This window comes from Podarcis liolepis (assembly GCF_965112155.1).
Source record: "Podarcis liolepis genome assembly, chromosome: 10".
Taxonomy (NCBI): Eukaryota; Metazoa; Chordata; class Lepidosauria; order Squamata; family Lacertidae; genus Podarcis; species Podarcis liolepis.
This window is the reverse complement of record NC_139562.1, coordinates 3,989,491-4,003,695: the sequence shown is the minus strand read 5'-3', so window position 1 is coordinate 4,003,695 and position 14,205 is coordinate 3,989,491. Positions and strand designations below refer to the sequence as shown.

At 46.3% G+C, this 14,205-nt stretch overlaps 2 protein-coding genes across 3 annotated transcripts in view; both read right to left on the bottom strand.

Moving 5' to 3' along the window:
* LOC310686847 (uncharacterized protein) overlaps positions 1–336 on the bottom strand; it is a 46,363-nt gene extending 46,027 nt beyond the window's left edge. Inside the window, exon 1 of the mRNA XM_083461200.1 lies at positions 299–336. The gene's annotated coding sequence lies outside the window, so the exon portion shown is untranslated. The remainder of the gene's footprint in view (positions 1–298) is intronic.
* The window catches only part of LOC310686994 (uncharacterized protein), a 74,656-nt gene that overhangs the window by 54,842 nt on the left and 5,609 nt on the right, over positions 1–14,205 (bottom strand). For both annotated transcript variants that reach the window (XM_083461598.1, XM_083461599.1), the window contains exons 2-3: positions 11,188–11,360; positions 2,366–2,407 (exon numbers count right to left, since the gene is read on the bottom strand). In XM_083461598.1, coding sequence (XP_083317724.1) covers positions 2,366–2,407; positions 11,188–11,360 — 215 coding nt within the window. The remainder of the gene's footprint in view (positions 1–2,365; positions 2,408–11,187; positions 11,361–14,205) is intronic.

Sequence of the window (14,205 nt, the reverse complement as noted above, 5' to 3'; positions counted from 1 at the left end):
AAGACCACCAAGTATCGTATGGCCCCTTCAAACCTAATGAAAGCCTTGTGCCTGGAGCTTTTGGGGGTGCAGGACCAGGAAAGCTTCTTCCATCATTATCCTTCCAATCCGGATTCAGGCCTCATCATGGAACTGAAACTACCCTGGTTGCTGTGACTGATGATCTCCGATGGTCTAGAGGCTTAGAGGAAAAGCTGTTTCCTGGTTCTGCTGGATCTCTCAGCGGCTTTGGAGACCTTTGACCATGGTATCCTTCTGAACCCTCTAGGGGAGCTGGGGGGGGGGTCAGACACTTCACCTGTGCTAATACTGGCAGTCTTTGGCCTGTATAGGCACACCCTGTATGTAGAGCCTCCAGCCACAGTCTATCATGAAAATGGGTCCCTTGACTGGGAAGATTCATGCAATGGCTATCATTGGATGCTGATGGGTTGTATCTCAGCTTGTCAGTCACTCTGACACTGCCTTCAAAGAATAAGAGGAACAGAAATGCTTTTGAGGTGCAACGTCTATATCAAGCCTGAGAGCCGTTCATGGACTCTGGACCCGTTTCTGATGACAGGTGTACACTATCGTCATCCTCAATGAACCAGGCAGTGGAAAAGACACTTAAGGATGGAAGCCTGAGAGAGAGGAAAAGGTTTCTGTCTGCTTCTTAGGTGGGATTGAGGAAACAAAGATCCGCTTCCAAGAAGCCCCTCCCCTCCTCTTGGGATTTCCTCTCCTCTCCAGGGGGACCAATGGTTGGACTTGGCAGAACCGCTGTATCTGCCATTAATTTGATTTTGAATTGATATTAGAACGAATTGATTTTAGAATGCATTTTAATTAATTGCTTGTGATTTTATGTAAACTGTGATACTTTTATTGTTGTAAGCCGCTCTTAGCCCAGCTTCGGCTGGGAAGGGCAGGATATAAATTATTATTATTATTATTATTATTATTATTATTATTATTATTATTATTTGGACACGTCAGGGGCTTATGGGGTGGGAATTGGGTGGAGCTTGCAGGAAAGAAGTTGTGTCTTGTTAAAGGAGAAATCTGAGGGCTCCCTTGGACAAAAAACAAGAACAGCAGCCAGGAATACCAGAGCAAAACAACAGCCAGTAGGCTTGGTCTTTATTGAAGACTGTCGTGACAGGACTCCCACCTGCCACCAGGAGGAACAAGATGGAAGCCCCAAACAAAAGAGAACCCAAACTTTATTAGCTGCTACAATAAACGAAAATCTCCCATTATTCCCTTATGCGGGACACAAGAGCCCTCATAGAGTCCTTTGTAGGTTCTCCATCGGTCGGAGGAAAAACAGAGGCCAACCAGAGAATATTGAGAAGCAAAGCAGCTTGTAAGCCTGATCTTTATTGAAGTGTTCCAACAGGGTCTCCCCTCACACGCAGGAGAGGAGAAGGACCCCGAACCAAGGTGTGTCTGCCCTTATATAGACATTTTAAATTGCCCACCTTGGAGTCGAAGACCACCCCCAGAAACATCATAACTACTTCACAGAAAGGGCGGGCTAAAGCAGAAATCTGAGGGGGTTGTTTACCTCCTGTCTGGCAAGTTACCTGTTAATGCTTACTGGATTGATACCCTGGGGAGCCTGGCCAGTCTTTTGTAATGACAAGTACTTAGTTCCTGAGCCAGATCACAGGCTCACACCCTATTCATACACAGATATACCCTTAAGACAGGAATTGTGAAGGAAGAGGCAATGGGGAGGCTGCTCCATTTGACCTTGCAGAGAAAACACCTGGTCAGCCTGGGAGTCAAAATGGCTCCATGGCTGCTCTCCTGTGCAGGTTCAGACATGGGGCCTATATATCTATGTACGTGTTTGCCTGGTACATTTATGAACCTTCATTATATACATAAGACCTTAATTTATTTATTTCACTGCTAATCCCAATGTTACACCCCCAAACTACATCATGGTTACATCATGGAAGGGGAGGTCTGGTGGCAGTAATCTGAGCATCCTGGACCCTGCCCCATAGTTCCCCTTGCCCTCCACCAAACACCCATCGAGTGTAACAAAAGAGATATTTACATTTCACTGCTAGGAGCAGAAGTGCATCAGTAGGCAGAGCAGAACGAGGGGGAAGTGCAAAAAAATACGACCACCACGTGGCCTGACTTATGCCCCCCCCCCCCCAACAAGAAAGGAATCGGCTGCCATGCGGCCTACAGCTGGAGGGTGGCGGATGGCGGGGGCAAGGGAGCCATGCCTCCCCCCCCCCACTACAAAAAAACAAGAAGGCCACCCTGGCGGCCTAGCTGGCCCCCCGCCCAGAAAGAAAAGTCAAAAAAATACAGCCTAGCCTGGCAGAGGGGCCATGCCCCTTCCAATCAGGCCAGAACTTACCTTAATCCGGCCGCCAGGACACGCTCCTGAGGATCCTGATCCCTGAAGGAAGAAAACCAAAAGAGGCTTGGACAAAGGGGTCGGCCTCTTTTCTTTGGCCTTTGCCCCGCCCCGGGCCAGCCAGCCATTGTCCTCCCTGACCTGTTTCCCAGCCAAGTTAATCCCACCCTTTTGTCTTCATCCGACTACCTGTCTGGCACTCCCCCCCCCCCACACACACCTATACATAAATTCCTGCAACAGTCTGGACAGGCAGGGACGTATGGGGCCTTATGGGGTGGGAAGAGGATGGAGCTTGCAGGAAGAAAGGGGTGGGGGGACTGGACCCCCCACTTTCCAGGGATCCCTCTCTGGTGGCATTGAAGGGGTGGCCGATTCCTGGGCGGGAGGGAGAATCCAATGCGGCCCCTCCAGAGAATTCCCGCGGGCGCCAGGATGGAGATGTGTCCCCAAAGACTGGTCTACCTAGCACTCCCCCCCCCTTCGCTGCCCCAGGGATGCTCCCCCTCCCCACTTCCTCGACTCCCTCCCTCTGTCCCAGAGTCTCCCCTGAACCCAAAGTCCCCCCTTGGCGCGGCTCACCCCACGCCCTGCGCCCCCCATCTCTCCATCCGGAGGGCCCCCCCAAGACGAGCAGGGGAGGGACGGGGGTCTCTATCCAGGCGTCCCTCACGCCCGATAACCCTTTCATGGCCCACCTCTTTCCGCGCGGAACCCACAGCGCCCCAGGGATGCCTGCGCGGGGAAATGGGGTGAGGGGGCTTCGTTGGGATCCCCTGGGTGGGCTTCCTAAGGGTCCAAGGAAAACCCCCTTCGCAGCACGCGTGCAGGGATCCAGATCCACGACAGGCGCTTTGGGGAGCTCAAGGGGGTCTCTGGATCCTTCTCTCCCCTCCCCCCGCGACCCCTTTACCTCTTTGTCCTCGCTCCTTTCCTTTCCTGCAACATCCACGTGGGTGGGTGGGGGGGTTACCTGCCGCCCCTCCTCCCCTTTCCGAAAGCGCGCGCCCGTAGAGCTACTGGCGCGGGAGAAGCAGGCAATTTGGGAGGGGTCTCTTTCCCCCCCTCTCCACTCCCGGAACAGAAGTCGGGTGGCGAGGAGGAGGTGCAACGTAGGGGGGCGGGATTTGGGTTGAGGTGGCGGGGTAAGAGAGAAGGATGGGCCGGGAGGGGAGGGGAGGAATGGGGGTGGGGAGAGGAAGGTTTCCCCCCTCCCTTCTTCCTTCTGGGGATCAGGAGAGCAGGGGAGGGGCTGATCCCGGCAATCCACTCGCAAAGTGGGGTCTCGCACCCCAAAATGTTTACATTGCAAAATCCCTCCCTCCCCCACCCCACGAGATTAGATCCGTCCGTGTTTTAGGTACTGGTGTACATTGAGCAACGGCTTGGACTCTGTGACTCCTGTGTTACGGGGGGAAATGGGGCTTTGGCTTTTTCACACACAGCCCCGACACCCAGGTAAAATTCATGCAAGGAATGAAGCAGCCCAGAACTAAAGCGCGTTGGAATTTGTACATCCTCAGATAGGTTTTTTCACCTCCTGATGTAGCGATGATGCTCCACGAACTGCATGCTGGGATAAGATAGACACTTTTAAAAGTCCTTGTCACCCCATCCTCGGGGTTCAATTCTTCTTTGGACCTGTTGCGCAATAAACTTTGATCTACAGCTATTTGCTCCGGTTGGTGGCCGGACTCCTTCCTTTATTCCGCAGGGACCCACGGTCTCTGCCCAACAAGCTGGGTGGCTGAGCAGCCTCACACCTGGGTCCCCCCTCCCCCGTAACACCAAATTAGCCTTTTATTGAACAGACCTAGGAGTTTAGATAGACTTAGGGGGCATACGAGACCCGGGATCCGAGCCTTGTTCCCTTGGGGGTTCCCCAGCTGCTGCCTCCCCCCCTCCCTTTTCACCCAGCCAGTCCATGACAGCAACAGCAGCAACAGCAGTAAAATAAGTACGATAATAATATGCACACTAGTCCTCTGGCTAGAAGGTTAATAACTTCTGGGACTATGGAAAAGTACTATCTTCCCCAAACCCCTGAATAAGCAGTAGATCTGGGGTTGCCCCATGGGGTTCATGAGTGAAGATGGGACCCATCAGGAGACTTCCCTGGTACCTGCAGCCCCTCCTTCCCTCTCTTGCAATAAGGCTTGGGGGGAAATCTCCCATTAAATTACAGTATTTTAAGTTTTCTTCTGAATGTGTAGGAGACAGGGAGAGGTTCTAGTGAAGAAGCAGTGTTTGGAGATCACACGTGGTGGGGGTGAGAGAGTTTGGTGCAAAAACCAGTCACACACAGATGCACCAATTTTTCATGCTTGAGTACAGCAGTTTCAGCAGTAAACAAATACAGCACACAGGATATCTAAGTCAGGCACACAAACCGGCAGAAGGGAGCAAGGGAGGAAAGAGGCTGGAAGGACGCAGGGCAATGGAGGTGTGTCTTTCGCTTCCTGTCGTCTGGGAGGGAAGTCAGGAACTCAGCATATTCAGGGCTTCTGCCAGCAGCTTCCAGGCAAATGAGCATCCTGGAAACACACACTGTGATTCTTGGTGTGTTGCCATATCAATTGTTTTTGAAAGGTTATCATGATGTGGTCTAGAAACCAGTATGTGACAATATATCGCCCAGCCACAATCCTCACTGACCACCAGCAATCCAGATAAACCCTCACCTCTTCTCTATCAAAAGGTACTTTACATCTTAGATCATAATCACATTGTTTGACATTGCCTTCAATATTTTATTACGATAGAGTTTTACACATAAAGAACCGGAACTTCACATACACAACATGTGTTAAAGACAGATTTCCTCCTGAGTTCATTTCTGTGAAGAAAAGGGTGGACTCTGAGAGGAAGACCTCCAACACTCCATACATCAAAATGGGTTCTTACATAGAATCATAGAGTTGGAAGAGACCACAGGGGCCATCGAGTCCAACCCCCTGCCAAGCAGGAAACACCATCAGAGCACTCCTGACATATGGCTGTCAAGCCTCTGCTTAAAGACCTCCAAAGTAGGAGACTCCACCACACTCCTTGGCAGCAAATTCCACTGTCAAACAGCTCTTACTGTCAGGAAGTTCTTCCTAATGTTTAGGTGGAATCTTCTTTCTTGTAGTTTGGATCCATTGCTCCGTGTCCGCTTCTCTGGAGCAGCAGAAAACAACCTTTCTCCCTCCTCTATGTGACATCCTTTTATATATTTGAACATGGCTATCATGTCACCCCTTAACCTCCTCTTCTCCAGGCTAAACATGCCCAGCTCCCTTAGCTGTTCCTCATAAGGCATCGTTTCCAGGCCTTTGATCATTTTGGTTGCCCTCCTCTGGACACGTTCCGGTTTGTCAGTGTCCTTCTTAAACTGTGGTGCCCAGAACTGGACACAGTACTCCATCAGAGAGTCTCTGGATTTTCCTTATACACTCCATTGTAAATAAAGCACTTTTTGCAATCTTTTCATTTAAACTGCTTCTCCTCTTTGAGTCTGTTGATGGTTTGTAGGGTTTCAACTCCAAAGGTACTTCCTGTCCGTGAATCGGTTGATTTAGAATTTCCACCAAGACTGAACCTCTATCTACTTTCCTGATATTTATAAGATTTGTGCTTTGTCTGAGTTTGTTCGCATAAATCAAGGGTTCCACTCTGACTGGAGCTCCTTCCACATTCCATACATTTAAACAGTTTCTCCCCTGTGTGTCTGCTGATGTTTTCTAAGATTTCCATTCTGACTGAAGCTCTTTCCACACTCCAGACATGTAAATGGTTTCTCCCCTGTGTGAGTCTGTTGCTTCATTCATTCATTCATTTATTTATTAAGAGATCTTTATTAAAATTTTCCAATTTATACAAAATGAAAACAGAAAAAAGAAAATACAAAATAAAAATGTTTAAAAACAATCCATTCTTTCCATTACTTAACTTTCTTTTACTTATTTCCCGGACTTCCTCATGCCTCCCTTTTTTGTATTCCAATTCATTTTATTAGTTCAGCAAATCCTTTCCCTCTTTATTTAACTTAATCTGTAATCTATAATCTTAAAATAATATCACATAAAATTTTTACCTATTAATAATCCATTTTTCAAATTCCTTTATAGCATTATACCTAATAACCCCTATATTTCAATCCAACATCATTTTAACACTCATTAATTTTGCAATATTTCTGTAAATAGTCTTTAAATTTCTTCCAATCTTCTTCCACCGACTCTTCTCCCTGGTCTCAGATTCTGCCAGTCATTTCTCTTCAGAATGTATAAATCTTTCGGTTTCTCTTCAGATCGTATAAATCTTTCGCCTTTTCACAGTCCATACATTTAAACAGTTTCTCCCCTGTGTGTCTGCTGATGTTTTCTAAGATTTCCATTCTGACTGAAGCTCTTTCCGCACTCCAGGCATTTAAATGATTTCTCCCCTGAGTGAGTCCGTTGATGTATATTGAAGTGAGCACGCTGACTGAAGCACTTTCCGCACTCCATGCATTTAAATGGTTTCTCCCCCATGTGAATCCGTTGATGTTTTCTAAGGTCTCCATTCTCACTGAAGCACTTTCCGCACTCGAGGCATTTAAATGGTTTCTCCCCTGTGTGAGTCCGTTGATGTATATTGAAGTGTCCACTCTGACTGAAGCTCTTTCCACACTCCATGCATTTAAAGGGTTTCTCTCCTGTGTGAGTCCGCTGATGTGTTCTAAGGGTTCCATTATCACTAAAGCTCTTTCCGCACTCCAGGCACTTAAATGGCTTCTCCCCTGTGTGAGTCCGTTGATGTTTTTTAAGGGTTCCATTATCACTAAAGCTCTTTCCACACTCCATACATTTAAATGGTTTCTCTCCTGTGTGAATCCGCTGATGTAATTTAAGGACTCCATTCCGACTGAAGCAGTTTCCGCACTTCACGCACTTAAATGGTTTCTCCCCTGTGTGAGACCGTTGATGAGTTCTAAGGTTTCCATTCTGACTGAAGCTCTTTCCACATTCCATACATTTATATGATTTCTCCCCTGTGTGAATTCGCTGGTGTAATTTAAGGACTCCATTCTGACTGAAGCACTTTCCGCACTCCATGCATTTATATGGTTTCTCCCCTGTGTGAGTCCGTTGATGTGTTCTAAGGTTTCCATTCTTACTGAAGATCTTTCCGCACTCCATACATTGAAATGGTTTCTCCCCTGTGTGAGTCCGTTGATGTGTTTTAAGTTTTCCATTCTCACTAAAGCTCTTTCCGCACTCCATGCATTTAAATGGTTTCTCCCCTGTGTGAGTCCGTTGATGTATATTGAGGTGTCCACTCTTACTGAAGCTCTTTCCACACTCCATACATTTATATGGTTTCTCCCCTGTGTGAATCCGTTGATGTGTTCTAAGGTTTCCACTGGTACTGAAGCTCTTTCCACACTCCAGGCATTTATATGGTTTCTCCCCTGTGTGAGTCCATTGATGTATATTGAGGTGTTCACTCTGAATAAAGCTCTTTCCGCACTCCATACCTTTCAATGGTTTCTCCCCTGTTGGAGGTCGTTGATGTGAACTATGTGTGCTCATTCAATGAAGCATATTCCACATTTCACACATTTTCATTTCTATCCCTAAAGAAATGAAAGGTGCCCCATTCACTGGAGTTTTGACTGTCTTCTCCATCTCCTTCTTCAGAGTGGGATGAAAGGGAATCCAGTTTGGGTTTCCAGAACTAAGGGAAAGAGAACACATCAATCTCCATTAGCACCTTCTCCTATTTCAACGTCTCCTACATTCCCTCACCTCCTACCCATGTTCCTAATTTTTAGGAAATGAAGTTGCAATGTCATCAAATGATAGTAATTCATTAGCAACTTTCATAATCCTCAATCAATGTTAATAAAGCAGCATGATTTTTTAAAAAATGTGCTGTCTGATCTCGTGCCTGTCTTCTGATACAGAACTATCCTAAAATGACACTTTAAAGGCGATATTCAAGGCAAATAGATAAACTGTACTTAGTGGAATATGTAGTACCTTGGATAAGTAGTATTAATTTATTTATGGCCTGAAGATGTGTTATTTCTAGAGATGAATTTATTCCGCTCCTGTCTCAAATATCATAATTATACGATGACTTGGGGTGTTAGGAGAGCATTAGTTCCTTTGGTGGGGGTCATGTCATGCTCCTTATGGGGTAATCTATCCATCAATGGTCCCCAACCTGCACTCAGTTCTCACCTGTGGCTTCCAGAAGCTGTCAGGATAGAATAGGGGCCACAAGCCCAGGAACGGTTTCAACTGGCCGGCTAAACCAGGTGAGAATAGCTGATGGGTCTCCAATCCTTGGTGGGTTGGGGAATTCTGCTGCAGGTGAAGGCAGGCCCTGATGGATGGAGAGGATGAGAACAACAATGAATCCCACAATCAGGAAGGCAGATTCTGCCCCTGCTGTGGAGGAAAGTGAAGGGCAGATGGGGCTCGTCAACCTGGGAAGCGAGGTCCTCGAGAAGGAAAACTGTGGTCCTAAACCTTCGCTGCCTGGTTTTCTTCAGGAAAAGAAGTCTCTAAGAGGGTTGGATGGTGTCCTCCACACCTCCTTCCAGTCACTCCTGCAGCCAAGTTGGTGCCTAACGTACTTCTCTTATTTCCTTGGTACCATATAAGCCAGGCTGAGAAGGGGCTCTTGTTGTCTAGGCAGCCCTGAACCCCCAAACACACTGTCCACACTCGCTGTACTGCTAACACAGCAGTTTTGGGGGCAGTGATGAACTCAGACCTGTGTATCAAAATCTCTCCAATGTGGAATATGTAAAACAGAAGTGCTGTTTATATCATACATCAATTAAAAAGTATTCAGAATATTTGTCTTTTGAAGAAAAGACCACCAAGTATCCGATGGCCCCTTCAAAGCTAATGAAAGTCTTGTGCTTGAAGCTTTTGGGGGTGCAGGACCAGAAAATCTTCTGCCACCATTATCCTTCCAATTGGGATTCAGGCCTCATCATACGACAGAAACTACCCTGGTTGCGCTGGTTGATGATCTCCAATAGGCTAGAGACCAAGGGCAAAGCTCTTTCCTGGTTCTGCTGGATCTCTGCTTTGGAGACCTTTGACCATGGTATCCTTCTGGACCCTCTAGGGGAGCTGGGGGCACTGCTGTGCAGTGGTTCCCCTCCTTCCTCCTGGGCCATGTCCAGAAAGTGGTGTTGGGGGATGAGTGTTCAGGCCCCTGGGTGCTCACTTGTGGGGTGCCTCAGGGCTCTGTCCTCTCCCCATGCTTTTTAATATCTATATGAAGCCGCTGGGGGAGTTTTGGCTGGTGTTCACACGCATGTGGATGATACCCAGCTCTTCTCTTTTAAATTGGAACCAGTGAAGATGAACCAGTGAATGCCCTGTGTTGGTGCCTGTAGGTGGTTTGAGGATAGATGGTGGATAACAGATTGAGGTTGAATCCTGACAAGACGGAAGCACTGTCCCTGTGGGACAGGTGGCAGGCAGACCCTACCAGCCTGCACACTGTCTCACTAAAGTGGTGCATGCTCTGGTTATCTCCTGCTTGGACCACTGCCATGCGCTCTACATGGTGCTACCTTTGAAGGTGACCCAAAAACTGCAACTAATCCAGAATGTGGCAGCTGGACTAGTAACTGGGAGCAGCCGCCAAGACCACATTTCATTGGTCCTAAAGGATCTTCCCTGGCTTCCAGTGTGTTTCCAAGCACAATTCACACTGTTGGTGCTGACCTTTAAGTGTCATGGCTGCATTTTTCAGAAAAAGAAAAGTGTTGATCTAATGTATACACATCATTCCTAGTCTATTGGTTCAAGAAGGTTCTGGTGGTTTTACTCTGTGTGATTCAAAGTGGTGTTTTCTCCAGCTGGAACATTTTAGCTGACAAGGGAGTTTCCTTTCTGCTGAGAGCAGGTGGTGGGATCAGTTGTTATGAGGTTACGCTGAACCTTCCTTGTTTCTGGGAACCAGAAGAAGCTGGTTTAAACTGGGGTGAGCCAGGCTTGGTATTCAGTCCCAAGGTTACTCTGACACTGAATTGTTTATAAATCACAGTATTGAAAGGCGCCTGGTCCCACTTCCTATTCTGCTATTCTCTACTCTGCTTGTCTGTTTCTTACTTGAGTGCTTTTTTGACTGTAAGTTAAGTTTTTGCTATCTTTTGCCTTCAGTACTAAATTTCTCTGCTGAATGAATTTTTTGCTGCCTCTGAGTGTTTTTTCCTACTCTGCTAACTATATGTCGGTCTTGGAGATTGTTATGGAGGAGCAAGATCTGCGACCTAAAGCCCTAAACTGCCTCGGCCCAGTAGACCTGCAGGAGCGTCTCCACCCCCCATCCTTTACTCTGAACACTGAGGTCCTCCTCTGAGGGTCTTCTGCTGGTTCCCTCCCTGCAAGAAGTGAGGGTACAGGGAACCAGGCAGAGGGCCTTCTGGGTGGTGGCACCCACCCTGTGGAACGCCCTCCCTTCAGAGGTCAAGGAAATGAACAACTATCTGACATTTAGAAAATAGCAGAAGGTAGACCTGTATCTGGAGGTTTTTAATGTTTGATGTTTTACTGTCTTTTATGTGTACTGGAAGCTGCCCAGAGTGGCTGGTGAAGCCCAACCAGATGGACTACATATACATATGCAGATGGACTACATTGTATAAATGCTACAATCATTCTTATCATCTTGTGATTTTTTTGCAGTTATTTTGGAATTCGTACTGCGAAATCAGATCACAAAATTTTATGGGTGGAGAAAATCACAGGGTTAACGTAAACGATAATCCCACCCACAAACTCTCATTCACATACAGTCTGTAAATTTGGGAAGGTCACACACCTCACCTGTGCTAATACTGGCAGTCTTTGGCCTGCATAGGCACGCCTTGTATGTAGAGCCTCCAGCCACAGGCACTGTCTATCATGAAAATGGGTCCTTTGACTGGGAAGATTCATGCAGTTGCTGTCATCGGATTCTGATGGGTTGTATCTCAGCTTGTCAGTCACTCTGACATTGCCTACAAAGAATAAGAGGAACAGAAATGCTTTTGACTTCTATATCAATCCTGAGAGACATTCCATGGACTCTGCACCCCTGTTTCTGATGACAGGTGTACATTATCCTCAGCCTCAATGAACCAGGCAGTGGAAAAGACACTTAAAGATGGAAGCCTGAGAGAGAGGAAAAGGTTTCTGTCTGCTTCTTGGGTGGGATTGAGGAAACAAAGAGCCGCTTCCAAGAAGCCCCTCCCCTCCTCTCTTCTTCTTGGGATTTCCTCTCCTCTCCAGGGGGACCAATGGTTGGACTTGGCAGAAGCGCTGTATCTGCCATTAATTTGATTTTGAATTGATATTAGAATGAATTGTTTTTAGAATGCCCTTTAATTAATCGATTGTGATTTTATGTAAACTGTGTTACTTTTATTGTTGTTAGCCGCTCTGAGCCCGGCTTCACCTGGGGAGGGCAGGATTTCTTTTTTTTTTTTGCATTTAAATTTTTATTAAAGTTTTCCACAAAAAAAACACACTCAACATCTCCATTTACATATCACATTTTTGTCTTGTTTGGACCTCCCACAGCTTTTCTGGCAATCATTCGTAGTTTATACCTTATCCACACATTCCTTTATAACAATATTCCCATTATATTTTATATTTTTTAATCTTCTTTACCTTCTGGTAATATTCCCTATTATTCACAAAGCTGTTTTAAAACACACTAGCGTTGTACCATCCTCACAAATGTTTTCCAAATACTCCGTAAACTTTCCCCAGTCCTTTAAGAATCTATGATCTTTCTGATATCTAATTTTCCCCGTTAATTTGTCCAGTTCTGCATACTCAATTAGTTTTGACCTCCATTCTTCCAGGTTCGGGACCTCTTCCTGTTTCCACCTTTGAGCTATCAGTGTCCTTGCTGCGGTGATCGCATATTGAAACAATTTGCAGTCTCCCTTGCTTATATCCCTTCTTGTTATCCCCAGCAAGAAGGTTTCTGGTTTCTTACCAAAGCTATATTTTAGCATTTTCTTTAGTTCTTTATATATCATCTCCCAGAACCCCCTTACTTTCCTGCAGTCCCACCACATATGCATAAATGTGCCTTCCTTCTCCCTACATCTCCAACACTTGTTACAAGTCTTGTACATTTTTGATAATTTTACTGGTGTCATATACCACCTGTAGACCATCTTCATTGTATTCTCTCTTAATGTGACACATGCAGTAAACTTCAAATTTTCATTCCAAATTTTTTGCCAATCGTCCAAGTCTATATTATAGCCTAGATCTTTAGCCCACTGAGTCATAACTCCTTTCACCTCCTCATCCATTGTATGCCATTCCAACAAAATTTTGTACATTTTAGAGATTATTTTGCAGTCGTTGTTAACAATTTCTGTTTGAAATTTTGAGTCTTTTTCTTTATACCCTTTTTCCTTCTCTTCCTTTTTAAACATTTCGTTTACTTGGCGGTAGTGTAGCCAATCATAGACGAATTTTTTTACTTGTTCATATGGTTTAATCTTCCACTTCTCCCCTTCCTTCCTCACCAAATCTGCATAGGTGGCCCAGTCACTTCTCATATTAATTTTCTTAACTCCCATAGCCTCTAACGGGGATAACCAATGTGGGACCCCTGTTTCCAATATATTTTTGTATCTGTCCCAAACTTCCAGTAGCGATTTACGAAAGATGTGGTTTTCAAATGAACTGTATCCTTTCTTCTTTTCTTTCCAGAGATGCGCATGCCATCCAAACCTGGCATTGAATCCTTCCAAATCTAGGAGCTTTGTATTCTTTAATTTAATCCATTCTTTTAGCCAGCAGAGACAAGCCGCTTCGTAGTATAACTTTAGATCCGGCAGGGCAAAGCCTCCCCTTTCGGGGAGGGCAGGATTTCAATAATAATAATAACAATAATAATAATAAATCTGGACATGGCAGGGGCTTATGGGGTGGGAATTGGGTGGAGCTTGCAGGAAGGAAGGTGCATCTTGTTAACGGAGAAATCTGAGGGCCACCCTGGACAAAAAACAAGGACAGCAACCAGGAATACCAGAGCAAAACAGCAGCCAGTAGGCTTGGTCTTTATTGAAGACTGTCGTGACAGGACTCCCACCTGCCACCAGGTGGAACAAGATGGAAGCCCCAAACAAAAGAGAACCCAAACTTTTATTAGCTGCTGTAATAAATGAAAATCTGCCTTTATTCCCTTATGGGGGACACAAGAGCCCTCATAGAGTCCTTTGTAGGCTCTCCATCGGTCGGAGGAAAAACAGAGGCCAACCAGAGAACCCAAACTTTTATTACACCCCCCCCAAACTACATCATGGTTACATCATGAGAGGGGAGGTCTGGTGGCAGTAATCTGAGCATCCTGGACCCTGCCCCATGGTTCCCCTTGCCCTCCACAAAACACACATCAAGTGTAACGAAAGAGATATTTACATTTCCCTGCTAGGAACAGAAGTGCGTCAGTAGCGAGAGCGGAAGGGGGGGGCAGCGCAAACAAACATGACCGCCATGTGGCCTGACTTATGCCCCCCCCAACAAGAAAGGAATCGGGCGCCATGTGGCCTACAGCTGGAGGGCGGCAGATGGCGGGGGTGAGGGAGCCATGCCTCCCCCCCCCTACAAAAAAAAAAAAAGGCCTAGCTGGCCCCCCGCCCAGAAAGAAAAGTCAAAAAAATACAGCCTAGCCTGGCGGAAGGGCCATGCCCCTTCCAATCAGGCCAGAATTTACCTTAATCCGGCCGCCAGGACAAATCACAAAAGTGATGGTGCTGATTTGGGTAGTGGGCTGCATGTGCATGATATCTGCTGAAGGTGCAACCCCGCCCCCAACTTATACATAAATTCCTG